The 27,470-nt window shown below is 45.1% G+C and overlaps 1 protein-coding gene across 1 annotated transcript in view; it reads left to right on the top strand.

Annotated features, from left to right (window-relative positions):
• slc9a5 (solute carrier family 9 member A5) overlaps positions 1–27,470 on the top strand; it is a 119,090-nt gene that overhangs the window by 46,937 nt on the left and 44,683 nt on the right. Inside the window, exons 4-7 of the mRNA XM_084337251.1 lie at positions 13,743–13,821; positions 14,335–14,512; positions 22,664–22,884; positions 24,044–24,246. Coding sequence (XP_084193377.1) covers positions 13,743–13,821; positions 14,335–14,512; positions 22,664–22,884; positions 24,044–24,246 — 681 coding nt within the window. The remainder of the gene's footprint in view (positions 1–13,742; positions 13,822–14,334; positions 14,513–22,663; positions 22,885–24,043; positions 24,247–27,470) is intronic.

Here is a 27,470-nt window from a genome sequence, read left to right as displayed (position 1 = left end):
AACAACGACTTTACTCGTTATTGGGAGCCGACGCTTGAATGCTATACTCGTTATTTGATGGTTTTTCCTTATTCATCCAGGGACCTTGGTGTTACCGTAGGGAAAGAGTCTGAGATAGCCAAAGTGCAATACCGGCCGCATCCAGCTAGACGGCGGAATCGAGCACCCTTTGAAACCTTGTATTTTGGCCTGTGCAATGGTCAAATGTCACCGGGCTCACTTTTCTTTGTCGGGCGAATGGAGCGGTTATAACGATCGGATTGAGAAGAGTCGGATGCTCCCGATGCATGATGTGTGGTGGATTATGTTGGCGACACGATCGACACCAATACTGGGACACGCAATCAGATAATTGGAATATTCTTTTTGGGGTACATCCTAGTGAAGGTAATGATGTGATTGATAAAGGGCTACATCTGCTCCTCCCTCCCCATCAACATGGACCCCCTGCAATTTGCATACCGCCCCAACAGGTCCACGGAGGACGCCATAGCCCATGTGCTGCACACAGCAGCATCACACCTGGACAAGAGGCAGGGGAACTATGTGAGAATGCTATTCATCGACTACAGCTCGGCATTCAATACCATAGTCCCCTCCATACTCATAGCCAAGCTCAGGGACCTGGGCTTGAACTATGACCTCTGCCAGTGGGTCTTGGACTTCCTGACGGGCAGACCCCAGGTGGTGAGAGCAGGCAACTGCACCTCCTCATCCATCACCCTCAACATAGGGGCCCCCCAGGGCTGTGTTCTGAGTCCCCTCCTCTACTCCCTGTACACACACGACTGTGTGGCTCAGCGGAGTAGCAATACAATCATCAAATTTGCTGACGACACAGTGGTGGTGGGCCTGATCTCTGCCAACGACGAGAGGGCCTACCTGGAAGAGGTCAAGGTCCTGGCGGGATGGTGCCAGGAAAACAGCCTCTCCCTGAACGTCAGCAAAACAAAGGAGATGATTGTGGACTTCAGGAGGTCGGGGGTCAAGGACTACAGCCCCCTCAGCATCGACGGGGCACCGGTTGAGAGAGTCAACAGCTTTAAGTACCTCGGAGCCTACATATCCGAGGACTTGACATGGACCACACACATTGACAGTGTTGTGAAGAAGGCACGACAACGCCTCTACTTCCTCAGGCGACTAAGGAAGTTCCAAGTCAGTCAGAAGATCCTTAAGAACTTCTACTCATGTACAATAGAGAGCATCTTGACTGGCAACATCACCTCCTGGTTTGGGAATAGCACTGCACAAGACCGAAGCAGACTACAAAGAGTGACACGTTCAGCCGAACGCACAATTGGAGGGGGGCTCCCCACCCTCCAGAACATTTACAACAAGCGTTGCAGGGGCAAGGCTAAGAGAATCATTAAAGACTCCAGTCACCCGAACAACTGCCTCTTTGAACTGCTGCGGTCAGGCAAGCGATACCGGAGTCTCAAGGCGAGCACAGAAAGACTCAGAAGAAGCTTCTATCCCCAGGCCATCAGGCTGCTAAACGAACAATGAACACTACACAACAACAACCATCAAACACACATAGCACACACATCCACACGCACACACTCACTTTAAACAAACACACTGTAGCACCCACTCCACACACTTTATAGCACACACCCACTTTAAACAAACACACTGTAGCACCCACTCCCCACACTTTATATTTATTGATGAAGGATTCAGTGATGTACCTGAACGCGTTCAATGAACGATCGTTCATGAACGCGTTCGTATTTTGGCCGAACGTGAACTGAACGTACTGATTATCCGCTAAATGAACGTAATTGAGAACGCGTTCATTCTCAACGCTGTGTAACGGAGTTCAAAAGTGCGTTCATTCTCAGCACTCTGTTATAATGGCGTTCAAATATGTGCCAGATTTCATATGTATTTCAGCCGAAAACCCAGTGAAAACACACCGTAAACAGGCTGTAAAATTATGTGGAAAACCAACCGATCTGGCAACGCGCCTGTACACCCCCTGCTACGTCATCAGACTCATCACAACAACAGCTGAATCTGCGTCTGCGAGCAGAAGCTGAGAGCTGCGCAGCAGCAGGTCGAGAGCAGCACTCGCTCAGAGAACTCTACCTCTAGATGTCGGCGCTTGGGGATTTAAAATAGTTTAACGTTAAAGTCAGTACTGACTCAGACGGAAACAATCTAACGTTTGTCTGTAAACTTTGTCCACCCGGTTTGAAGAAGCAAGTCCCCACATCGACGCGACGACGTCGACAGCAACATTGAGAATATGCAAACGTCCTGTTTTAGTTTTCATAATAAAGACAATTCAAGCAAAGTTGTTCCTCATGTTTTTGAAAATATACTGTAGAGATGAAAGCTGCAGTGTGGACTGAATGCGCGGTGGCAAAGCGTTATGGAAATGCCAGTATTCTGATTGCTGTCTGTGTGGTTCAATATTTTTTACAAATAATAGTTTGCAGCAACGTATTGAAAAAAGAACTAACAAAATGGGCCGTTCAATATCTCCTTTATGTTCGAAATGTCAAACAGACCTGGGTACCTACAGGCTACAGTCTATCACTACTTTTGGGAATCTAAGTGTTTATCCAGGTTCTGGGGCCAAGTGATTGATTGATTGAACACTTTATTAACATATTGCAGAATGGGTACAGTATAGTACAGCTCAGTCATGAATTGAAAATGGGGGACCCTGATGTAAACAAGACGAAAGTCTTTCTCTGGTCTGCATCCCCTTAACAATTGTATGTATTGAGCTGTACTGTATCAGGGTCCCCCATTTTCAATTAATCAGGACATACATGACATACAGATAGACAGTACTGCTACATCTATACATTTATGACATACCAGATTTGCAAATACAGTACTGTTTGTGATACAAAAAGAGTCCAGAAAAGAGAGTAGACCTATATACATTTGACATAGAAACTGTACATTGGAGGAGGTTGGGTAGGTGGGGGGGGGGACTGTACATTGGAGGTGGTTCGGGGGGGGGGGGGGGGGGGGGGGGTTGGGTAGGAGGGGTGACACCCTTTACAATTCAAACTATTTGATAAACTTCTACTTTCGGCCCGGAAATGCATTCTGATAAACTGGATTAAGGATAAGCTTCCATTTTTACAAATGTGGTATAGAGAGATCTTCGGTGTGCTACCCCATGAAAGACACTGTGCAATGCATAGAGGCAACAACGCTTCCTTTCAGGAGGTGTGGGCCCCACTATTAGACAATTTTCCTGCTGAAATTTCTCGGATCCTTCTAAAGGCCCAGTGCCCCATTGTATGGACAGACCTAGGATAGGAAAAAATAAATATATGTCTACATGTGAATGGGCTCGAGGCAAGTGCAATACTGTACAGTGCCTGTCTTGGTTTGCTTTTCCTTTTTTGCTTGTTTTTCTTTTTGTTTTGTTTTTGCTTGCTTATGGTGTGGATGATGGCATAGAGATGAACTAGAGGACCCCCCCCTCCATTGTCCCAATGTGTGTTTTTGTAATGTAAGTAACTGTACGTGAAAAATCTATATCAAAAAAAATATATATCAAAAAAGAACTAAAAATAACTAAATTAGTTCATTTTTGAAACCATGAACTTTAGTTCAAAATTTTGAATTATGAACTATGAACTGAACTAGTTCATTTTAAAAATTGTGAACTGTGAACTGAACTAGTTCATGTAGAAAGTGAACTTTCCCAAGTCTGGAAGGATTGCACTACAACTCGTACACCTTACTGTAAATTGTACCTAAATTGTACCTCATCCCATTTCTGCTTTGCACTATATAGTACTGTACATTAGTACACTGCATAGTATTGTATATTATATGGTAACTCAGTTACGTCTATTCTGCATCGAACATTGTACATATGTCTATACTGAACACTGTGACCTCATTTTCTACTTCTAAATTACATGCTATACTATGTTATTTGATACTATCTTGTCTAGCACAGTCTCTGGAGCGTAACAGTAAGAAGCATTTTGTATGAAAGTATTCTGTACTTCTGTATGACAACTATTAAAGAAACTTGAGAAACTTGAAACTTGATATCAATCCTGCGTTGATCCAACCATGTCTTCACCTCGATCGCAACATGTCTGTGTAACGTTACTACACAACGTATGCCGTTGGTGACGATCAAAGCATTAAAAAACGCATTCATGATGAAACATAATACCTATGATATAGATTTTATTTGGGAATAATAGCGTGTACAGGCAAGAAACGGCAACGTTTATAGTAGAATTGACGTATAAGGCTATTACCCAGCCTTTCAGGAATTACCCCAGACCACGCTATAACCATACTTATATTCACCACGGTATAACACAGGAATGTATGGATGAAGTAATTAATTCTGTTTCACATATTGAACGATAGATAGGTGATGTCAAATGGGCCATAGTATTGTATCCATAGCTATAATATAGAATATAGTTATAGCTCTACAAACAAGATGACGCACTCCTATCTTGCGTGGCAGTGCTAGAACGGGGCCCGTCTAATCCCCAGCGGCCAATGAGTTAATGTATTTTTGTTATGTATATGTTTTGTTTTTACTTACTCTAATAGCGAACGTGAGATAATCCAACAAGCGAGCTAGATGGCTGCTGTCATTGCTAACAGCTAATGCTAGTTCGTATTTCCGGGAACAAAAGCATTCATTCTGAATGTTACATAACTGATGCTTGGAATGTGTGAACTTAGTGAAACGGCATGGCAAACGTACAAAACGTTGCTACCATGTAACATCTCCAGTCTCTCTTTCTTCGTCTTTCTTTTATGGTCTCCCAGCTGTTAACAGACGTAACGTTATGCTACCTGGGTAGCTAGTTAGCTGTACCCAGCATGCCGTTCAGCGGTGTAACACTTAATAGGGTCCCCTCTCAATACACTACACAGTGTAGGTGCCAGTAAAAAATGATATCCGCATAAACTATAAAATATTTTATACTTTAACGACTATTTGAATATTCAAAAATGTATGCCCATCCCTAGTAGACACGTGAAGAGGGAGACAGTGCAGCCCATTAGTGAAATATGTTTTACATATGACAGGACCACAGAATAGGGAAGACATGGGAGAGAAGGTTCTAGTGGCGTCTATACTTTCCGTAGCCGCATTTCTGGCAGACGCTCTCTGATTGGCCGACACCAGTTTCTACACTGGTTAGGCTTAGGAACTCTTCGAAGTTGGTTAAGGTTAGAGTTTGTCTTAGAGCGTGACGGCAAGTTCTTTCGACGGTTAAGCTTAGGCACTCTTTCGAAGTTGGTTAAGGTTAGAGTTTGTCTTAGAGCATGGCGATAGAACGCCAGGTAGTTTGCAGGCTGTTCGACGCGGAAATGGGCAAAGACACAGCTCGTCACGCGATTGGGCAAACATGTCAGTGGCCAATCAGAGAGCGTCAGTCAGTGGCCAATCAGAGAGCGTCCGCCAGAAATGCGTCTACGGAAAGTATAGACACGTTCTAGTGGCATTCGATCCTCAGAGGGAGGGATGAAGGGAGGGAGGGAGGGAGGGAGGGAGGGAGGGAGGGAGGGAGGGAGGGAGGGAGGGGTCTTAATCCCTCAACCCTCTCTAGGAACGACCATTACGTCTTGGCAGAAAAAAATACTGTAATATATGTATAGGCATCATATGAATCAGCTGTCTCCTGGTAACAGTGGGATCATTGAGCTACTGACTCGATGGCCGTGTAACTATTCCGTGTCAATGAATAAATGCCACTCTCACACTGATCTCTTGCTCAAGTATCACTTAATGTTTCCATCTACCAGATCAGCATCAGTGTCAAACTGAGTTCACAATACAAGGAGTCATATTTATACACAAGACACAACCGCTCATGCCCCGATTCCCCCGATTGTGTTCATGTGCACCATCAGAACAGTGTTGTGGAGCACCAGGACTAACGGTAAAGAGAAGTAGCACAATAGTCCCTTTTCACAACCATTATTCAGACGTGTCACAGAGCAAAGACAGCTGCAGCTAATAACATTAACATTGGGTGCGCTCCATTTAGATGTCCCGGTGCACAAGTTACTATGTAACAGCGGAGCTGACAAAACAAATGGCAGCAATGTCAGCCAACAGGGCAAAAGCTACAGTAGCTGATTATTAATTGCCAGCATGGACAATTAGTTAGAAGGATTTTGTGTTAAGCCTGAATAACATTAATTAATTCTTAGTATTTGATTATCAACTATTATTAAATTAAATTACATTATTAAATTAGCTTATCAATGTAAATAAACAAGTAAGGGATGGGAATAACAACACATAGAAAGCTTAAAATATACTGTATAGTAATATACAGTGTATATATATATATATGTACAATACGGGGGCAACAGTGGCTCAGGAGGTAGAACGGTCGTCTGGTAATAGTAAGGTTCCCGGTTCAGGCAGTGTGTCGAAGTGTCCTTGAGCAAGACACTTAACCCCTAATTGCTCCCGATGAGCAGGTTGGCTCCTTGCAAGGTCGCCTCCGCCATTGCTGTGTGAGTGAATTGGTGAATGTGAGGAACAGAGATTGTAAAGCGCTTTGGATAAAAAGCACTATATAAATGCACCATTTACCATTTTACGATACGTGGAGTAGGTAATGTAGACTCATTAAGCCACTGTATGCTACTTCTACATAAAGCCAACACACCTGGCTTTGTGTGTTGATCAGAATCTCGTCAGTGCATCACACCAGCTGGGGAAAGTCAAATGAATAGCAGAACAAACATAAAGGATTCAGTACATGAAATGAGGTTGAGAAAAGTGCTGATTAAATGTGTGGAGTCCAGCATTGTGCCAGCTGCTGTGGGATTTACCAGCGTACTAACACAATGAGCAGCTTAACCTGTCCTACAAGACGCTGTTGGCAGGGATCACTAGACCAGCCTACATCTTATTAATCCTCAACAGAATATGCGGAATAATGGGACAATCTCAATTAGGGTTGCAAAATTTGGGGAATATTCAAAGGTGGAAACTTTCCATGGGACTTAATGGGAATATATGGGAATCAACAGAAATACAATGGAAATATAGGTTTTATTTGCACAGGCTGTATTTATCATGTTATATGCAGATAGAAACATAAATCTTTTCCCATATCATAAGCAGACATCATTCCAAACCCTTCTAATAGAACAAGAAAATCAACAATTTAGTTATGAGTTTAACTCTTCTCATTCTGATACTTTGAGGTGAAAGGTCAAGGGACCACTTTGAAAATGGCTATGCCAGTTCTTCGGCTCAACATTTAGCTTTAACTTTAGAACTGGTACCATAGGTTTCAAAATTCCATTCCAATAATTCCATTCCAATAATGATGTAATATAAGGAGGTAGTGCTATTGAGCCATACTGTATTGTACCCATTCTGCAATCTGTTAATAACTTTTCAATCAATCAATCAAACCAATAAGGGCAACAAACAAATACCAGTTCCCTCTCTGTCAGAGAGAGCCAACCAACCTTTTCATAAAGGAAACAGTGATGAGTGATATATCTATCAGCAGTGATGAATATGAGGGCAGAGTGATAGAGAGAGTCCAAGGATTTGGGTTTAAGGGTTGAGGCCGCAGCATGTGTGATGGATCACGGTTTATGTGGGTTTTATCTTAGTTTATTACATGGCGTTTTCACATTCGCCGAAATGCTTGCTTGTGATAGGTCAATAGCGCGCGTCAGAGGTCAGTTATCAGACAATAATGACCGCTGTGGGACAATAATGACCGCTGTGTGCAGCTGTTCGCAATCAAGCCCACAATAATGACCGCTGTGCGCAGCTGTTCGCAATCAAGCCCACTGACATCAGTGCAAACTGCCGGCTGCCGGGGAAGCTGCTGGGGGGCGGAGCGACGAGCACTCAGCGGAGCCAGAACCAGTGTTACTGTTGCGAGTCGATGTAAAATTAATTAGGTATATTGTTAGTAAGTTAGCCATGTAATAAGCGGGATAATGTATAGCTATACTCGATCATTGTCGCAAAATAATTGACCTTCACTGACGTTTAAAACACCTCGCCGAGGCGGCTCGGTATTTTAAACTCTGTGTCGGTCAATTATTTTGCGACAATGACCTCGTAGCTATACATTATCCCTTACTTATTCTAAGGTGCTTTGGCTTTATTTCGTCTCTCTGTGAGGGTCAGCTGTCTATTTCGTCTTTCTGTGAGGGACAGCTGTCAATCACTGGCCTCTGCAGTTAATTGCCATGCGGCATGGCAGGTGTGTGGGCTTGATTGCCACCTGATTGATGTCAGGTGTGCAGTACCTTTAAGTAGGTTTGGTTGATTGTGTTTGGATGCTCGTCCATTTCATGTTATGTAAGGGATAATGTAGCTACGAGGTCATTGTTGCAAAATAATTGACCGACACAGAGTTTAGAATACCGAGGCGCCTCGCCGAGGTGTTCTAAACGTAGTGAAGGTCAATTATTTTGCGACAATGACCGAGTATAGGCTATACATTATCCCGCTTATTACATGGCTAACTTACTAACAATATACCTAATTCATTTTACACCATCGACAAGACGAGATCAAATGCAGACGCAGTTGTTCTGTGGCTCTGTCAGCCCAAATAAAGTTATTATTATTATCGCCGGCAGCCGGCAGGTGTGTCTGATTGCACTGATGCAGTGTGTGTCAGTGGGCTTGATTGCTCCAGCTGCGAACAGCGGTCATTATTGCTCGGTTGCCCCTGGCAGCGGTCCGTTATCGAGTAATAACGGACCGCTGCTATGGGCAACCGAGCGCTATTGACCAATCACAATCAAGCATTTCGGCGAATGTTAAAACGCCATGTAATAACCCTCAATAGTAGAGGAGCGTCCCAAGCTCATGCTTCTAGGCTTTTCTCTGTCTCTAGTGCTATTGTTTTTCTTGTTGTTTTCAACTGCTAGGCAGTGGTGGTTATTTTGGGATTTGTAGCCAGTTATTTTATACTGGTGTTTTGTGTTTCCTACAGTTTTTATTTGTATTTATTTTATTCTTGTGTTTTCCCCCACCCTCTCTCATCGCTCAGCGATTCCAGTGGTAACTTTAAGATTCCCTTTTTGTTTGTGTCTGCATGTGTGTCCTACACCCCCCCCCCCCCCCCAATCCTGACAGCATGGCTGACGACTCTCTTCCTACTAATCAAAGGAAAGCTGGTTCTGTTTCCAAGCCAATTTTCGGTCGCAACTTGGAGGCGAGGTTGACCACATGGAATTTAAATGTTCATTTCTCATCGAGCCACACACCAAGATATTTATATTCAGTGACTCTCTCAATGCTAGAACCACTTACATGTGTACATGTAAAATAAATGTTTCCTCACACACAGGCTATCATATCATACAGGTGCTACTGCAGTAAATTAATTCATAGCACAGACCGATTATTGGGTAAGGGGTGGGTGGGTGGGGGACACTGTACACTGTACATTGGAATATTGACAAAGCCATACTTGGTCATTTACTGTACATTGGAGGGGGTTGGGTTAGGACATTTGCAGGGGCCAGTTTCGAATTGCAGTCTCCCGTAGGTGTTCTTTGAGAGTGTTTTTGAAAGTGGGTAGTGATTCACATTCCTTTACAGCTTTGGGTAGGGCGTTCCACATTGATGTGGCATAATTGCGAAACGTGTTTAGTCCCTTGTTTGAGCCGAATCTGGGTTTAACATGATAAGTTATTACGTTATCCGTGTATAACATATTTATTACATGATCTGGCAAGTTATTAAATTATCTTCCAAATGAAAAAGTTATTACATTATGAAAAGCTATTACTTTATCCGGTGTTACATGCCTGTATGATGAAAACATGAAGATTGAGCCTCTACTTGAGCTATAGAGTTCTATAGGAGTTATATACGTGTATCTTCACCTTGGGCGACTCTACACTGCTCTCTCAGCTCTCTCTCTCTCTCTCTCTCTCTCTCTCTCTCTCTCTCTCTCTCTCTCTCTCTCTCTCTCTCTCTCTCTCTCTCTCTCTCTCTCTCTCGCTATTGTGCTAGTTCACTCACACAAATGATCGGCTTCTACACAACACCTCTAAAAAAAACACCACTCCACCCACTGGTATAAGGACCAAAATAGTCTCACACAGCATGAACATTTTGCGGCCAGTAAGAAGAACCAACCGTTTTCGATCAGCGGTTCGAATGCCGTGAGCCGCCCGGTGCCGTGAAGCACCGTGGCATCTGAAGTATAGCACACGTGAAAGGGCTCAACGTCTCGGCTCGGTCCGTGTGTGTGTATACAGTATGTTGTCGTCTAGACGTCGTTTCACGAGCCACTTCTATTCTAGATGCTCTCAGAAGGCTGCAGCCCAGCAGGTCACGGAGGGGTTTTCTGAACAAAAGGAGCCTGTTGTAGCTGGGTTAGTGGTTCAGTCGGCCAGGTGCTGGAGGGGAACACGCAAGGAGGGTTTTACTGGGCAGCACGACACCGTGTTACATCATGCAGTTACGGTCATAGATATATATAACTAGATGGTGCAAGGCGGAGTCTCCAGTGTAGTTCACCGGCGGCCATCTTGTCACAGGCAGCACGCCCACTCATAACAGGAATGTCTATGGTGCATGTACTATTGAAATAACCATAGCTTGCTCAATTCTCAACCGATTTACAAACGGTTTGGTTTATTACAAACGTTATTAACGTGGCTATGATTCAGGATGCTTGGAGATGTTGAAATTATTTTCATATGAAAGTACATTATAAGTATGCAGTATGATAACTACATCTCTGACGTTCATAACAAACCAAACCGTTTGATAATTGGTTGAGAATTTAGCAAGCTATGGTTATTTCAATAGTACATGCACCATAGACATTCATATTATGAGTGGGCGTGCTGCATGTGGCAATATGGCCGCCATGTGGCAACGTCTGTCTCCATTGGCCAGCAGCGCGGGTGAGTCATCTAGCCTTTATATATGTCTATGTTACGGTGAGGGTCGTTAGTGGGGCGTGAAGAAGGGGCGTGGCAGATATACTCTGTTATTGGTCTGGACTATATACAGTAGCATTATAAAACAGGTGCGTGTCGACCAAGTATGTCTCTAGTAACTAGACTTAAAGGGGCACTTAACCAAAAAAACAATACTGATTTATTTTGCACATAATCTCACGTAAATTTATTTAGTTTCACAGTTATTGAGAGTAGCCTAAATGAGTTTGAATATGGCCACCAGGGATGTCATCGGGGACGTTGAGTCCTTGTGTTGATTACAGTTCAATTAAATGATAAGATAGCAGTGCCTATAAGACAAGGTATTGCTATTATTTCATCTACATCATACATTGGGTCAAATGCAGAGGACATACTTCCCCACGGGAATAATGAAGTACAACTTATGTTATGGTTTGTAACCGACCCCAATCGCACAACACAAGACAGGTATGAGAGTAAGCCAAGAACTGGGCATTTATTGAACAACAAAGAAAAACGGCACTGTCCCTTTAAGGGAGAACACAAATTACTGGATAACAAGAAGGGAAAGGTACAGTGCCTTTAGGAGGCGAGCTGGCTAAAGGGAAGGCTAAGGGAAGGCTAAGGGAAGGCTAACGGAACAGGGCCGGGGCAAGGGACAAGGCAGGAAAACAGGGAGGACTAGGAGGACTGGACAGGGAGGACTAAGAGGACTAGAGAGGGGTAACAGGGACAGAGGCCCGCGGAGGCGGGCTGGGGAAAGGGAGAGAGGGGAAACAGGGACAGAGGCCCGCGGAGGCGGGCTGGGGAGAGGGAGGACTGGAGGGACTAGACAGGGAGGACTAGGAGGACTAGAGAAAAACAGGGTAAGGCCTTGGAACAGGGCGAGGGCTGGAGCTGCATACTGGGACAGAGAAAACAGGGTAAGGCCTTGGAACACAAGCATTAATGAATGTTGCTGCTCTGCAGCTTCTCCCGGGATGGTTCGTCTGAGGAAGCAGACGGTGGACGTCAGAACCGCTCTGCAGATCTCTCTCGGCAGATCTCCGAGGGTGGTAAACGGGACCGAGAGGGAGAGAGGGAGCGGGTTAGCTCAGAGTTCAGTTGGGAACAGAGCAGGTGACAGGAGAGGTGACTTGTCCCAAAAACAGAGTAATCCAAGTGACAGAATCTTCGGTGTATATACACACTGAGTGAAGTCCCAAAATACAAATCCAAGTGAATAATATCTTCGGTGAGTATACACACAGTGAGCGATGTTGAGGCCAAAGATTATCCCAATGAACTATCCAAAAAGCTGACGCTGGGTGAGTGACAGTCTGACAAAAAGCAGGATATCTTCAGTGTCATTAAACACACGAAAAACGAATAGGATCAAAGACAGTCATAAAAACTCACCCAGGCGCTGTGCGTAAAGAGAGAAGGATCAAAACGGGGCGAGCGCGTCGCCACGGGAAACGGGTTGTCCAAGCGGAGGTCTGAGTGGTGCGCGACTGCTTGGAGTACGCGCCGGTACGGAGGGCGCATCTGGCGCGGAGGTCTGAGTGGTGCGCGACTGCTTAGAGTACGCGCCGGTACGAAGGGCGCATCTGGCGCGGAGGTCTGAGTGGTGCGCGACTGCTTGGAGTGCGCGCCGGTACGGAGGGCGCATCTGGCGCGGAGGTCTGAGTGGTGCGCGTCTGCTTGGAGTACGCGCCGGTACGGAGGACGCATCTGGAGTGCGTCTGACTGCGCGTCAGGAGTGAAGAGCGCGTCTGCGCGGAAGAGCGCGCCGGCTCGGAGAGACGCATCCTCCCGTAGAGTATTAGGAAGCGATGCGCGTCTGGAGTGAAGAGCGCGTCTGCTGCGCGGAGGTCTGGATGCGCGTCTGGGCGTCTGCTGCGCGGAGGCCTGGATGCGCGTCAGGACGTCTGCTGCGCGGAGGTCTGAAGTGGATCACTGGGATACCTCCCGTGGAAGTTTAGAGAGCGCAGTCCAGTGTCTCCCTCAGGCAACGGCGACAGGAGGCGAAGGCTGGAGCGCATCTCACGCCGGAGATGAAAACAGCATAAACAGACAGAGGACCTCCCGAAGGAGTCTTGGTGATAGAGAATATGATACGGAATGATACGGCACGACCCGACAAGGGACAGAGGGGAAGAGCCAGGTACTTAAAGCCCACAGGGGTGCTAATTAGAATACACATCAGGTGCGGGAGGTAATTGATAATCGAACAAGAATTGTGTGTTCGGCACCAGACCAATCAAACACATAATGACAGGTAGTCCAAGGGTGTGGTTGCTGAAGAGCAAACGAACGCGAGGGTGGGGGCTAGTGAGGTGAGGAGAATGCAATTGATTAACAGAAAAATAAAGGAACAGAGCGAGAAGGCTTAAAGGAACAGAGCGAGTAGGTGAGCAAAGGACAAAACCTCACAACTTACATACACACATGATCCTGCACATATGCGCACATGCACACACACATGCACATAGCCACATACACAAACAAAACATTTGCAGAAATGTTAGCAAATTAAGATCATGCAATGAGGGAACATTTATTTTTATTTTATTTCATCAGGTTGACAGAATGTGTGTGAAGTGAATTCCATATCTTGGAGCCTCTATTTTCAATTCTAAATTCGGGGGATTTGGGGGTCTGAGTAATTGTACATTTCATGTGAAGTCACTATGAAATTGGAAATTAAATGAGAATAAATCATGGGGGGAAAAGGAGGGAGTGTTTCATTGAAGGAGCCTTGGAGAAGCTGTGCAGCCTGAATGTGGTTAATCTGACGGATATTGACTGTAGTGTCACGCTAGGAGTAACAGAGGTCTTTCTTCTCTCCTCTCCTACAGGTTTTGTATAAAGTCTACATTTCCTTTGTAGCGGTCGGACCAGGGAATGTTCAGACTGTAGACTATTTCAAAGGAGTGGGTGAGTGGGTTTACTCCACCCTTCAATTATTTACTTATTTACTTATTTATTCTTTGTTTTATTTTACCTTTTGAACCTTCCCTCACAGTGACACGTAATGCTCTTTCTGACATATTTGTCATATTGATGCCTGCATTTTCAACGGCTTTTCAATACCATATATTTCTAGAGCACTGCAATGCTGTAAGCTTGATTGGGTTCTTTATATCTGTGGCCTAATGGAATAACATTTTGAATTTCAGTTGGGTTATTTTTCTTCACCTAGTGCTTTTATCTATGTATCACACATACTTTTGATTGTTTAATGGTAATAGTTGGTAATCTCCCGTCTTCTCTTCTCCTCTCCTCTCCTTTCCTCTCTCTCCTCTCCTCTCCTCTATCTCCTCTCCCCTCCTTTGCCCCTCTCTCCTCTCCTCTCCTCTCCCCTCCTCTCTCCCTCTCCCCTCTCCTCTCCTCTCTCCCCTCTCCTCCCCTCTTCTCTCTCTCCTCTTCTCTCCTCTCTCTCTCCCCCAGCCTCCTTCTTCATAGTCAGTATAGGGGGGACTGTTGTAGGTCTGATCTTTGCTGTCATCCTGGGCTTCCTCACACGCTTCACTAAGAAGGTCCGTATCATCGAACCACTGTTTGTGTTCCTGCTGGTGTACCTGGCCTACCTGACTGCTGAGCTCTTCTCCCTCTCCTCCATTCTGTCGTAAGTAACACACACACACACACACACACACACACACACACACACACACACACACACACACACACACACACACACACACAACGCACACACGCACACACGCACAGAGACACCTGGGACCTACCTGTTTGTGGCCAACATATGACTGACCTGGGTCAACAAGTTAACCACACCCTCTTATCTGGACCTAGGAAGTATGGTAAGTATGAGTGTAATAAATCATTATGGCATAGAAATATCTTATTACTCAGTTATAAACAGTGTTGTATAGTGCTATTTTTGGAAGTGGGGAGCGCAGCTACTATGATTTTAGAGTGCACTTTAATGTGGAGCCATAGCTAAGCCCTCCCCACCGAAGGGCAGTTAATACACCCCAGGTGGCACCTAATTGGGAATTTGTCATCTGAGAGGTTAGCAGTGCGTGGCCTGTTCCGTGTTGGAGCGGTGAGGGTCTCTGTATGTAGCTGCAGGCGCTATCAGCAGGGAGGGAAGATCTTCAGGAGTGTTAGTAGTCATTGTTGTCTAGAGGCAGTCACTCTGCAGGGAGGGCTTCTACACACAGTGGTTCACTAACTTCACTCTGTTCCAGCTGCACCAAGGTAGAGATGGAGAGAGATAGAAAAGAAGGGGTGGAAAACAGGGACAGGAGTGCTTGATCGCCCCTTGGTGTAAACTCACTCCTAAGTTAAATACCCACACTTTGGGGCTGGGTAATGTAGATGTCTAAGCACTGGGGTGGCTGGGTAGAGTAGAGGTCTAAGCACTGGAGAAGCTGGGTAGAGTAGAGGTCTAAGCACTAGAGAAGCTGGGTAGAGTAGAGGTCTAAGGACTGGAGAAGCTGGGTAGTGTAGAGGTCTAAGCACTGGGGTGGCTGGGTAGTGTAGAGGTCTAAGCACTGGGGTGGCTGGGTAGTGTAGAGGTCTAAGCACTGGGGTGGCTGGGTAGTGTAGAGGTCTAAGCACTGGAGAAGCTGGGTAGTGTAGAGGTCTAAGCACTGGAGAAGCTGGGTAGTGTAGAGGTCTAAGCACTGGTGTGGCTGGGTAGTGTAGAGGTCTAAGCACTGGAGAAGCTGGGTAGTGTAGATGTCTAAGCACTGGGGTGGCTGGGTAGAGTAGAGGTCTAAGCACTGGAGAAGCTGGGTAGAGTAGAGGTCTAAGCACTGGAGAAGCTGGGTAGAGTAGAGGTCTAAGCACTAGAGAAGCTGGGTAGAGTAGAGGTCTAAGGACTGGAGAAGCTGGGTAGTGTAGAGGTCTAAGCACTGGGGTGGCTGGGTAGTGTAGAGGTCTAAGCACTGGGGTGGCTGGGTAGTGTAGAGGTCTAAGCACTGGGGTGGCTGGGTAGTGTAGAGGTCTAAGCACTGGGGTGGCTGGGTAGTGTAGAGGTCTAAGCACTGGTTTGGCTGGGTAGTGTAGAGGTCTAAGCACTGGGGTGGCTGGGTAGTGTAGAGGTCTAAGCACTGGGGTGGCTGGGTAGTGTAGAGGTCTAAGCACTGGGGTGGCTGGGTAGTGTAGAGGTCTAAGCACTGGTGTGGCTGGGTAGTGTAGAGGTCTAAGCACTGGAGAAGCTGGGTAGTGTAGAGGTCTAAGCACTGGGGTGGCTGGGTAGTGTAGAGGTCTAAGCACTGGGGTGGCTGGGTAGTGTAGAGGTTTAAGCACTCACCTACCACCGCAGAGACCCGGGTTCAATTCCCAGCAGCGGTACCTCCGTGTTCACGCGTGGGAAGCCGGTGAGGGTATGAGTTCTGGTCGTTACAATATCGACTCCTACTGGTCGGTCGGGTGCCTGTTCAGCAGGGAGTGGATCTGGGTGAGATAGCATGAACTGAAGCGTTATGCTTTTCCAGTGAAAATCTGTCAAGTGAAAAGTTAGTGGCTGCCGACTCCACATGTATGAAGCATTGTGGTTGTCTACACCGTCCCCAGACTGACAGTAGGGTAGTGCAACGACCAGGGGGGAATCGGCATAACCACTAAATACCCACACTCTGCCACTTTTCAGGTGGCAGCTGGATAAGGCTGTGGTGTTATACGCGGTCACATGATGCTTGTGAGCAGAGGGTTCATGGTTCAAGGCTGTCGGAGGACAGGTGTCACACCCAAAGTGCCTGCTAGTACCTAGTGATGACCACTGTTACAAATGGTGGCTGTTGACTTGGACAATAATGGTTGAGACCAGTTCTCCAGTGTGTGGGGTGAGTGTAACAAGGTTGAATGAAACCTTTCTAATGGTTACCCCCTTGGTGTAATCTCACTCCTGTAACTCACTCACTCCTGTGTAAATTCACTTAGATACCCTCCACTTTGCCACCTGAATTGGATCCCTTTCAGTTGGTGGAATGGATAAGACCGTGGTATTTAACATACGTGGTCACGTGGTGCTGTTGAGCGAAGGGTTCATTGTTGGAGGCTGTCGGAGGACAGGTGCTGAGCACAGAGTGCCTGCCAGTAGCTACCTAGTGACCACCGTTACACCTACTGCACTTCACACTTGACAGCTTGTGTCAGCATAACTGTGTGTGTGTGTGTGTGTGAAAGTAATTGTGTGCGTGTGGTATTTTCCTTTCTGTGTAAATCAGCATGTACATTATATTGCAGATATCTTGTTTCCATTCTCCATAGAACGATAAAACTGCTTCCCACAGCCTTTCAGGACCTTCCATTCCACCTTCTCTGCCCTGGCTACAACTCGAGCAAAATGCTTTGTTTTTGAGACGGGCTCAAACAAACCGTTTTAATCAGATTATTCATTTGGGAATTAGATTAAGAGATCTTTTCTCTGGTAATAGACCTCTCACACAGGTGATGTATTTCAGCTGCTTTCTCGCTAGCCAGAAATAGCATGTGCTGGAACCGTTACCATTGCAGATTAGGGATCGATGCACCGATCTGCCTTTTTCAGTCCCGATACTGATACCGATACCGAGTAACGATCCGATCCATTACTTTTAATGAACAGTTTACACTTGGAGTGTCATTTTGGGGTCATTGGAATATAATTATTGAGATATAATAGTGCAGCAAAAAATGCAGCAAATCAAGTTACTTTGCTTTGATTTCTGGCGTGTTAGACATGTTTCTTGGTGTAGGATTTGATTAATCTCTGGAATTCTCTGAATATGCAGCCACCAAGAAACCAAAAAGTCTGCATGAAAAAAAAAATATATAGAAAGCACACAGAGGCAACAGAGCAAAGAGGCTCATGGTAATGTATTGAAAACATAGCTTGCAGCCAGCAGGTGCCAGAAATCAATATTGTTGCTTTAAAGGTGCTACAGATAACATACAGCCACTAGATGTTGCAATATAGAGCACCAGCATGTAATTTATGCATGCAAAATGTAAACAACAACATTCATTTTGGACCCACCAACATTTGAAAAATTATAAATTCATTGATCAAAAAAAAATTGAGGGGGAAAGCAATACTTTTATTCCGCATCTTTCTAAAAGTTCTATCGATGTATATATATATTTTATTTTTATTTTTTATGATTACCCCACATTCAATGTTATCTATAGCACCTTTAACTTGGAGATTTTCTCTTTGCACAGTCATGCCTGGGATAAACCATTTTATAAGGTCAGGGATGAAAAGTCAATACCATAGTCAAGTCACCATATTAATAAAAACTTGGCATATTGCTAGTGCACCCTGCACAGAAGTCTTGTTTGATTGCTCTGTGCAGAGCTGAACTGCTCAATGGGGAAATGCCACCTTGTGGTCACCAAAGTAAGTACACTTAATAGAATAGAATAGAATAGAAATACTTTATTCATCCCAAGGGAAATTTGGCTGTCATAGTGTTACATCCCATTCACACATTTCTTCTGCCCTCACCCTAGCCCCTCATCAGGGAATCCCCATTGCAGCCCAATGTTGTTTTTCTCACATCACATCAATACAATCCATAAACGCTGCAGATGGTGGTAACAAATGGAATGAAAACTGCGTACGAAAGAAGTTCACACACATTAAACTACTGAGTTTTAAAGATGTTTTTAATTTGATTCATAATGATCTCTGCCAAGAGGCTAGAATCACCCAGTGAGAACTCTTTCAAATATGTGTGTATGATAATACCTGTAATTGTGGCGAGGGTGTCTCTATTCAGTTTGTGGCAGCGCCCCCTACTCCCTCACAGTGACCTTTGTAATAATGATGAAGGCTTAAAGGTCATTTGATGGTTCATTTGATGCAAGGGGCTGAAGGCTTAAAAGGGAAATCAAATGGGTTCCAGCCCTAATCTGGGTTTGAGTGCATTCTTTTCGTAACCCTTTCTGCGCCAAACCCGAGAAAAGTTGGATTTCGCCGCCAGCGAAAGAGAAAGAGAGAGAGAGAGAGAGAGAGAGAGAGAGAGAGAGAGAGAGAGAGAGAGAGAGAGAGAGAGAGAGAGAGAGAGAGAGAGAGAGAGAGAGAGAGAGAGAGAGAGAGAGATACCGCGACAAGGTGCGTTTAGAGTAGACCATTGCTCGCAGAGTTTTCCTTACACATAAAAACAGCGTGACTCATGAGATAAGTTGTCACAGAGCTGTCAAACGCAGGGCTGAATAGTTAGATGTCATACCTGTAGCTTCTAAAATTTAAGGTCCGCACTGCTCTGTGTATATGAAATGACAATTACGCTTTGACACGCCCACTACCCAAAACCATTACTCGCACACCGTGCTCCTAAATGATTTGTCTGGTTCGCACAAATCTATTAAGGGGCAAATGCGAGTGAAATGCTCGCACTGTAGAGCCCTGCCTCAAACCTATTTGCCGTATACACATATACACAAGTAATCGCGATGGCGATGGGATCATATCTTGCGATCTATAAAAAGAGACTGGATTATTTTGGAAAGGGGCGATGTTTAGCGTGTAATAGTGCACAAACTACAGTATGTAGAAATGAACTGGTTAGTCAGTGATGGATGATGAACAATGCCTGGCAGTAGCTATTGTCTCCATAGCTATAATACAGAACACACGATGGGTCTGCAAACATCGCTAAAATGGTCAATAATGCTGGCACCATTGAGTAAAGATGGGAAAAGACTAGAGTGTGGCGCTCAATGAGTTGCTTTTTGCATTACAATATTTTTATAAAACAAATGATCAGTGCCATAGATTATTTTAGATGGATTCTCTCTGAAATCTACTGTGGAGATTTTTGGACTTGCGTTGTGCGCATTGAAGTGCTTTTTTCACCAGTTGACCTATCTCAAACCCCACCCTCTTTTCTTGATCCCCCAATCACAACTATCGCTTCATTCTGGCAAACTTTGTTTCAAGAAAAGAGGGCGGGTTTGAGATCAGGTCAGTTCGCAGGCCTTCCTTTGCCTGATGCGTACTTAGCTTCATTGTACTTAGATATTTGTAAATATCTTAAATATGTAAACATTTTGTACCAACTCATTTACAAAAATCCTCCTCCAGATTCCTGAACGCGTGAAGCGGTCTCCGTAAGTGGCCAAAATCTTCGCAGCTGGGTTCCCATGAATGAAATACGTCATTCATTCTTAAACTGCACATAGAACATGACATATTAGCATGACATCTCATTTAGTAATGTCAATACTGAATGACTGCACGCTTGTCAAGAGCCAATCGCGCAGTCATTCAGTACTGTATTGACATTACTAAATGAGATGTCATGCTAATATGTCATCTTCTACAGTAGGACTTACTAATATAATACCTAATAAAACAAGTCATTAGAATAATAGAAGCCTACTTTGCTGGAACGATTCATTTTGCATGTATACAGTGTGTGTGTGTGTGTGTGTGTGTGTGTGTGCTGAGGCTGCCTCACTAAGCCGTTTCTCCACACATTTATTTAGTTCTATAGCAATAGGCATAAATCAAACCAACAATAAATAATATCATTGAGAAGAAGACAGTATATGGCATATTAATACAGTATATTCCACTATACAGTAGCTATATCCGCAGCGATCGGTTTAGTTCTTATTTATTTAGTTTGCAGTGTGTGTGTGTAATCAGTGGTGCAGTCGTAATATGGGAACTGGTTACACGACACGTGCACGCGCGCTCCCGCTCCCGCGCACGCGCATACATGTTCCCTCAGTTGCGCACAGAACAGATAATTATTATGCATAACAATGGAGATCAAGCAGCCCCCCCACCTTCTCGTAGGTTCCTATTATTATGCAAAGTCTAGGTGAGAAGTGCCGGCCGCCGGCCGGGTAGCTTTCTACAACGGCCGGGTACTTATCATTGCGCGCACTTCTGCCCTGAGTGACCTACTAATAACACGCCGTGTAACCGCGTGTGTGCACGACTGCACGCCTGTGTGTAATGCTCACGATGCCTCATTGAGTCAGGACTATAAATGCAAAACGTAATTGTTGTTAATGATACAAATATTGTCATATTTATTATCATCATAATTATTTAATTCCACGGATGTCTGTAGTATCGGCAATCCCCAATGACTTGTCCCAGAGAAAGCTGTTGAAAACACGGGCACACACTGGTCTGTCCGACTTACTACTGCCCTTTTCAAGTTTGTAAATCCTACATAAATCCTACAACGAATTTACAATACGAAGCCGTTCGAGAATGCCAAATAAGTATGTAAATCGAGTTACGAAGGAATTCCTTGGTAACTTTTAGGTATGTCCGTTCGAGAATGAGGACCATTGTGTTCATTCACAATAAGTGCAGGACTGGAGTGACTCACGGCAAATGCATCGGCATCGTGAAAACACACATGGACAAAAATAAGGAGTAGTGAGGTCAACTGAACTCTGTAATTATCCTAAGAATAAGCAGTCTAAATATAAAGTAGCCTACAAATGAATAAGCAGCAAGAACAATGACAGGACAGGCACTTTAGTAAACTCCCCCTCTCTCTCTCTCTCTCTCTCTCTCTCTCTCTCTCTCTCTCTCTCTCTCTCTCCCTCTCTCTCTCTCTCTCTCTCTCTCTCTCTCTCTCTCTCTCGCTCTCTCTCTCTCTCTCTCTCTCTCTCTCTCTCTCTCTCTCTCTCTCTCTCAAACACATACACACACACACATCTAGCTAATCAGATCGCTGCTCAAGCGAGGCTTAATGGCTACGTTGTGTACTGTACATACACAAACACAAACACACACACAGATGTCAATAAATATGATTATCCGGTGCTGGGCTGCATGGCAATAACATGATTATCAGTGTTCAGATACACAGTTGTGGACAAAAGGGTTGCGATGACTCATATCCCATTGGGCTTTTGGTCGTAGACAAAGAGTTTGTATTGTTACTCGATTATAGCATTGTTACAATGTGTCATGAGTTGTGTGTCTGTGCAGCAGTTGAATGGGAGCAGGATGACTTGGTGTTGGTTGTTCTAGACGTGAGCTGAACCAGATGTACGAGTTGCAAGTTACAGGGGAGGACGACTGAATACATTCCAGCTGGAGACATCTTTGTTAAGCTGTCTCCCTCCCCTAATAAATGTAATCCAATGAGACGGTGCAAATCAAGTCTGTCTCTATTCATCTGGATCAGAATCGCCTTTGCTATTCGCCGAAATACAGCGAATCGGCGAGGGATTTGACTGGATTGACCGCTGCCGTCACATGACACGACAGCGTCTTACATCACAGCAGGTGTTCAGTACCTCGCGGTCGGGATCTTGGGAGATGTTACACTGTCACACACTAAGATGTGAAATGTATTTGTTTCATAATTGGGGACAGTGACTTGACACTCGTAGTACACAGATGTGTGAATAGAATAGAATAGATAGAATATAAGTACTTTATTGATCCCGAGGGAAATCCAGCACCACAGATCGCTGTGGATAAAATACAGTCAAATATATACATTATAAAATATGTATATACATTCTAAGATATACAGCCAAAAATATACAGTAATACACAGTAAAATGTACAAATGTAAAATGTAGTACAAATTTACAATGTAGATGTCCAGGAAGATATGCAAGAATGAATACTGCTCAGTGAGGCGTTATAGTTTGATGGCTGTTGGAATGAAGGACTTCCTGTGACGTTCAGTGTTACATCTTGGACCCTCACATGAGGTTTGGTGAGACCGTGTGAGACGTAACCGTTCAACATAAACTCTACAGATCAATACATTCATCCATCATTCCTATATCCCAACATCTTTCAAGAAGTCCTTCTCTTCTCTCACTATACCAGAATGACATTCTGCGGTATTGGCGCCAACAAGTACGTGGAGGCCAACATATCGCAGAAGTCTCGGACCACGGTGAAGTACACCATGAAGACACTGGCCAGCGTCGCTGAGACCATCATCTTCATCTTCCTGGGGATATCGGCCGTGGACAAGTCCAAGTGGGCCTGGGACACCGGCCTCGTCTCCTGCACGCTTATCTTCATCTTATTCTTCAGAGCCCTGGGTGGGTGTCTGTCTCTCTCTCTCTCTCTCTCTCTCTCTCTCTCTCTCTCTCTCTGTCTGTCTGTCTGTCTGTCTGTCTGTCTGTCTGTCTGTCTGTCTGTCTCTCATTCTTTGTCTGTTTGTCTGCTTGTCTGTTTTTTGTGTCTCTCTCGTTATGGGTCGATCCATCTGTCTGTATGTCCCTCTCTTGTTCTCTGTCTGTCATATCCGTACACCTTCTGTTTGTCTGTGTGTGTGTGTCTCTCTCTCTCTCTTTGTCTGTCTGCCTCATTCTTACTTTTACTCTTAAAGTAAGTCAATGGCCAGCACAGATAGACTCAAAAGAAGCTTCTATCCCCAGGCCATAAGGCTGCTCAATGTGGACTCAATGTAATATGAACTCATCCATTCAGATTGGGAGCAGTTAGGGGTTAAGTGTCTTGCTCACACATCGACACACACTGGCCGGGAGGAGCCGGAATCGAACCGGGAACCTTCAGATTACCAGACGACCCGCTCTACATCCTGACCCACTGTCGCCCTGAACAAACTATTACTCTATTTCACTCACAAGACAAACAGACAGACAAATCACATATAAATGTTCACTACCACTATGGGGGCGACAGTGGCTCCGGAGGTAGAGCAGACGTCTGGTAATCAGAAAGTTCCCGGTTAGATTCCCACTCCTCCTCGAAGCAAGACACTTAAACCTTAACTGCTCTCGATGAGCAGGTTGGCTCCTTGCATTGTTGCCTCCACCGTCGGTGTGTGAATGTGTGAGTGAATGGGAGGAACAAATTGTAAAGCGATTTGGATCAAAAACGCTATATAAATGCGCCATTTACCATTTATTTACCATTTACTACCACGCCATTCATTATATTCTATGCATTCTATCTGCAGCTCCTTATACTGTACATTGCTTGTTATTTGACTGTCAAAAAATTATGTTCAGGCCATCTGTATTAAATACAAACCTTAAACCCAGCTGTCAGTATCAGCTGTCTTTGCCTATCGCTTAGAATAGAATAGAAATACTTTATTCATCCCGAGGGAAATTTGGTCAAAGGTTATAGCTCTTCTATAGGGATCAATGTGCTAGGGTTGTTTGTGCTAGCAAATCATTTTGATTCTAACTCATGACACCGCCCCCCCCCCCCTGGTCCGTGCTGCTCAAGGTGTGATTGGCCAGACCTGGGTGCTGAACTGGTTCCGACTGGTCCCGTTGGACAAGATCGACCAGGTGGTGATGTCGTACGGTGGCCTGCGGGGGGCGGTGGCGTTCGCCCTGGTGGTGCTGCTGGACAGTGAGCATGTGAAGGCCAAGGACTACTTCGTAGCCACCACCATCGTCGTGGTCTTCTTCACCGTCATGTTTCAGGTATGGCTTAACTGTACATACAGGTGAGATGTTGCTCAAACTATTGCTCTCAGTCACCATTTAACCCTTTCACTGCCACACGACAAAGGGTTACCGTCTGTAGTGTGGTAGTGAAGGGGTTAACCTTCTGTAGTGTGCTAGTGAAAGGGTTAAGCACATTTTGAGTTGTACACACTGTTGCAGAGTGTGACATGACATGTTGTTGGACACAACATTTGTATTCTCAGTTCATAAAAAATACATACATATTATGCAAGCCCCAACTTTTTGTTAGTAAAATATGATAAACGGATAAATGAAACATCTACTTTTTGACCATAAACATATATATTTTTTTGTATACATTTATTTATTGAAGTTTTTCAATGTACATGTTTTATAATACAAATACATTTTTGTAACAAATCAAATTCCTCGCTAATACAAATATATATACCCACAATACTCCTGCCCTCAGCTCAACCGCCCTCAGCTGAACCGCCCTCCCCACCCAATATCCTCCTCACACCCCTCCCACCCGCGTGAATATTAAAGGCAACCAACTTGTGTTCAGCGTTTCTCTGATTGGCCACACGGCCACGTGACCGCGCTGCCGCGCGACGTGACCGCCCTGCCGCGTGGCAGAGAGTTGAGAGTTGCAGAGTTTACATCAGGGTGAACGCTATTGTATTCGCAAATATGAGAGCCAGCAATACGCAGCTCCAGTTAACCTAATTTATACTGTAATGAATCATTAAAAAAATATACCATTAACTGGAATATGTTGTTTCTTTACACATATGTTGGGATTATGTAATTGGTTTGTCATGACAAAACAATAAAAATCGCTACTTTACATCAGGGTGAACGCTGTTAGTAACGCTGCCACCACCCACTTCAATGACAGAGCTCTCATATTTGCGAATGCATAAACTATATCTTAAATTATGGCTATGTGTCTAATATGGCTGTCGTAAAGTCATTGATACAGCCATATTAGACACATAGCCATAATTTAAGATATAGTTTATGCATTCACAAAATATGAGAGCTCTGTCATTGAAGGGCTTCTACAACGGAGCACGGCCGCTGCTGTGTCAAGCCGGCGGCGGCGCACGGAAGCCGGGGACAAACCACCGCATCGCCCCGCTGGCGCTTCAGCAGCCTCCACGGGCGAAATAACATATAACGTTACAGCGTACAGTTCCACACTGATGTACAGTGACACCCAGAGTTTCTAGTTACAGTAGTGACGTGTGAATCGAGATAGTCCTAACAGTGTTTATTATTAAGAGACCGTAGTGACGTGTGAATCGAGATAGTCCTAACAGTGTTTATTATTAAGAGTCAGATAGTCTGCACAGTGTTTATAGTCCTAACAGTGTTTATTAGTAAGAGTCAGATAGTCCTAACAGTGTTTATTATTAAGAGTCAGATAGTCCTAACAGTGTTTATTATTAAGAGTCCTAACAGTGTTTATTATTAATTAACGTCATAAACCAACTACCAGATTTATTTTGCACCAGGGAACTTGAAGGTTCCTGCCGCTTGCGCTCGCGGCAAAAGGGGGCGGGCTAGCGGCGTGGGGTCGTGGCCAATCAGTTGGTTGCCTTTAATATTCACGCCCCCCCCCCCCCCCATCCCAGGACACCCACATCCCCAAAACATGAAGGGAAAACAACATTGAACACAAAATAAATAAACAATATTATAGCACAAACAAACAAATAAAAAACTAACAAGCAAACAAACAAACAGCAATATTAAACGTCTAGCTAAGAGTGAGGAGAAGCCACTACAGTTCAGGAGTGAGGAGGAGAAGCCACTACAGTTCAGGAGTGAGGAGGAGAAGCCACTACAGTTCAGGAGTGAGGAGGAGAAGTCACTACAGTTCAAGAGTGAGGAGGAGAAGCCACTACAGTTCAGGAGTGAGGAGGAGAAGCCACTACAGTTCAGGGGTGAGGAGAAGCCACTACAGTTCAAGAGTGAGGAGGAGAAGCCACTACAGTTCAGGAGTGAGGAGGAGAAGCCACTACAGTTCAGGAGTGAGGAGGAGAAGCCACTATAGTTCAGGAGTGAGGAGAAGCCACTACAGTTCAGGAGTGAGGAGGAGAAGCCACTACAGTTCAGGAGTGAGGAGGAGAAGCCACTACAGTTCAGGAGTGAGGAGAAGCCACTACAGTTCAGGAGTGAGGAGGAGAAGCCACTACAGTTCAGGAGTGAGGAGGAGAAGCCACTACAGTTCAGGAGTGAGGAGAAGCCACTACAGTTCAGGAGTGAGGAGGAGAAGCCACCACAGTTCAGGAGTGAGGAGAAGCCACTACAGTTCAGGAGTGAGGAGGAGAAGCCACTACAGTTCAGGAGTGAGGAGGAGAAGCCACTACAGTTCAGGAGTGAGGAGAAGCCACTACAGTTCAGGAGTGAGGAGGAGAAGCCACTACAGTTCAGGAGTGATGAGAAGCCACTACAGTTCAGGAGAGAGGAGGAGAAGCCACTACAGTTCAGGAGTGAGGAGGAGAAGCCACTACAGTTCAGGAGTGAGGAGAAGCCACTACAGTTCAAGAGTGAGGAGGAGAAGCCACTACAGTTCAGGAGAGAGGAGGAGAAGCCACTACAGTTCAGGAGTGAGGAGGAGAAGCCACTACAGTTCAGCAGTGAGGAGGAGAAGCCACTACAGTTCAAGAGTGAGGAGGAGAAGCCACTACAGTTCAGGAGTGAGGAGGAGAAGACGCTACAGTTCAGGAGTGAGGAGGAGAAGCCACTACAGTTCAGGAGTGAGGAGGAGAAGCCACTACAGTTCAAGAGTGAGGAGGAGAAGCCACTGCAGTTCAGGAGTGAGGAGGAGAAGCCACTACAGTTCAGGAGTGAGGAGGAGAAGCCACTACAGTTCAGGAGTGAGGAGAAGCCACTACAGTTCAGGAGTGAGGAGAAGCCACTACAGTTCAGGAGTGAGGAGGAGAAGCCACTACAGTTCAGGAGTGAGGAGGAGAAGCCACTACAGTTCAGGAGTGAGGAGAAGCCACTACAGTTCAGGAGTGAGGAGGAGAAGCCACTACAGTTCAGGGGTGAGGAGAAGCCACTACAGTTCAGGAGTGAGGAGGAGAAGCCACTACAGTTCAGGAGTGAGGAGGAGAAGCCACTACAGTTCAGGAGTGAGGAGGAGAAGCCACTACGGTTCAGGAGTGAGGAGAAGCCACTACAGTTCAGCAGTGAGGAGGAGAAGCCACTACAGTTCAGGAGTGAGG

This window comes from Notolepis coatsorum (assembly GCF_963971535.1).
Source record: "Notolepis coatsorum genome assembly, chromosome: 20".
In the NCBI taxonomy this organism is placed as follows: Eukaryota; Metazoa; Chordata; class Actinopteri; order Aulopiformes; family Paralepididae; genus Notolepis; species Notolepis coatsorum.
This window is presented reverse-complemented; position numbering and strand designations above follow the sequence as displayed.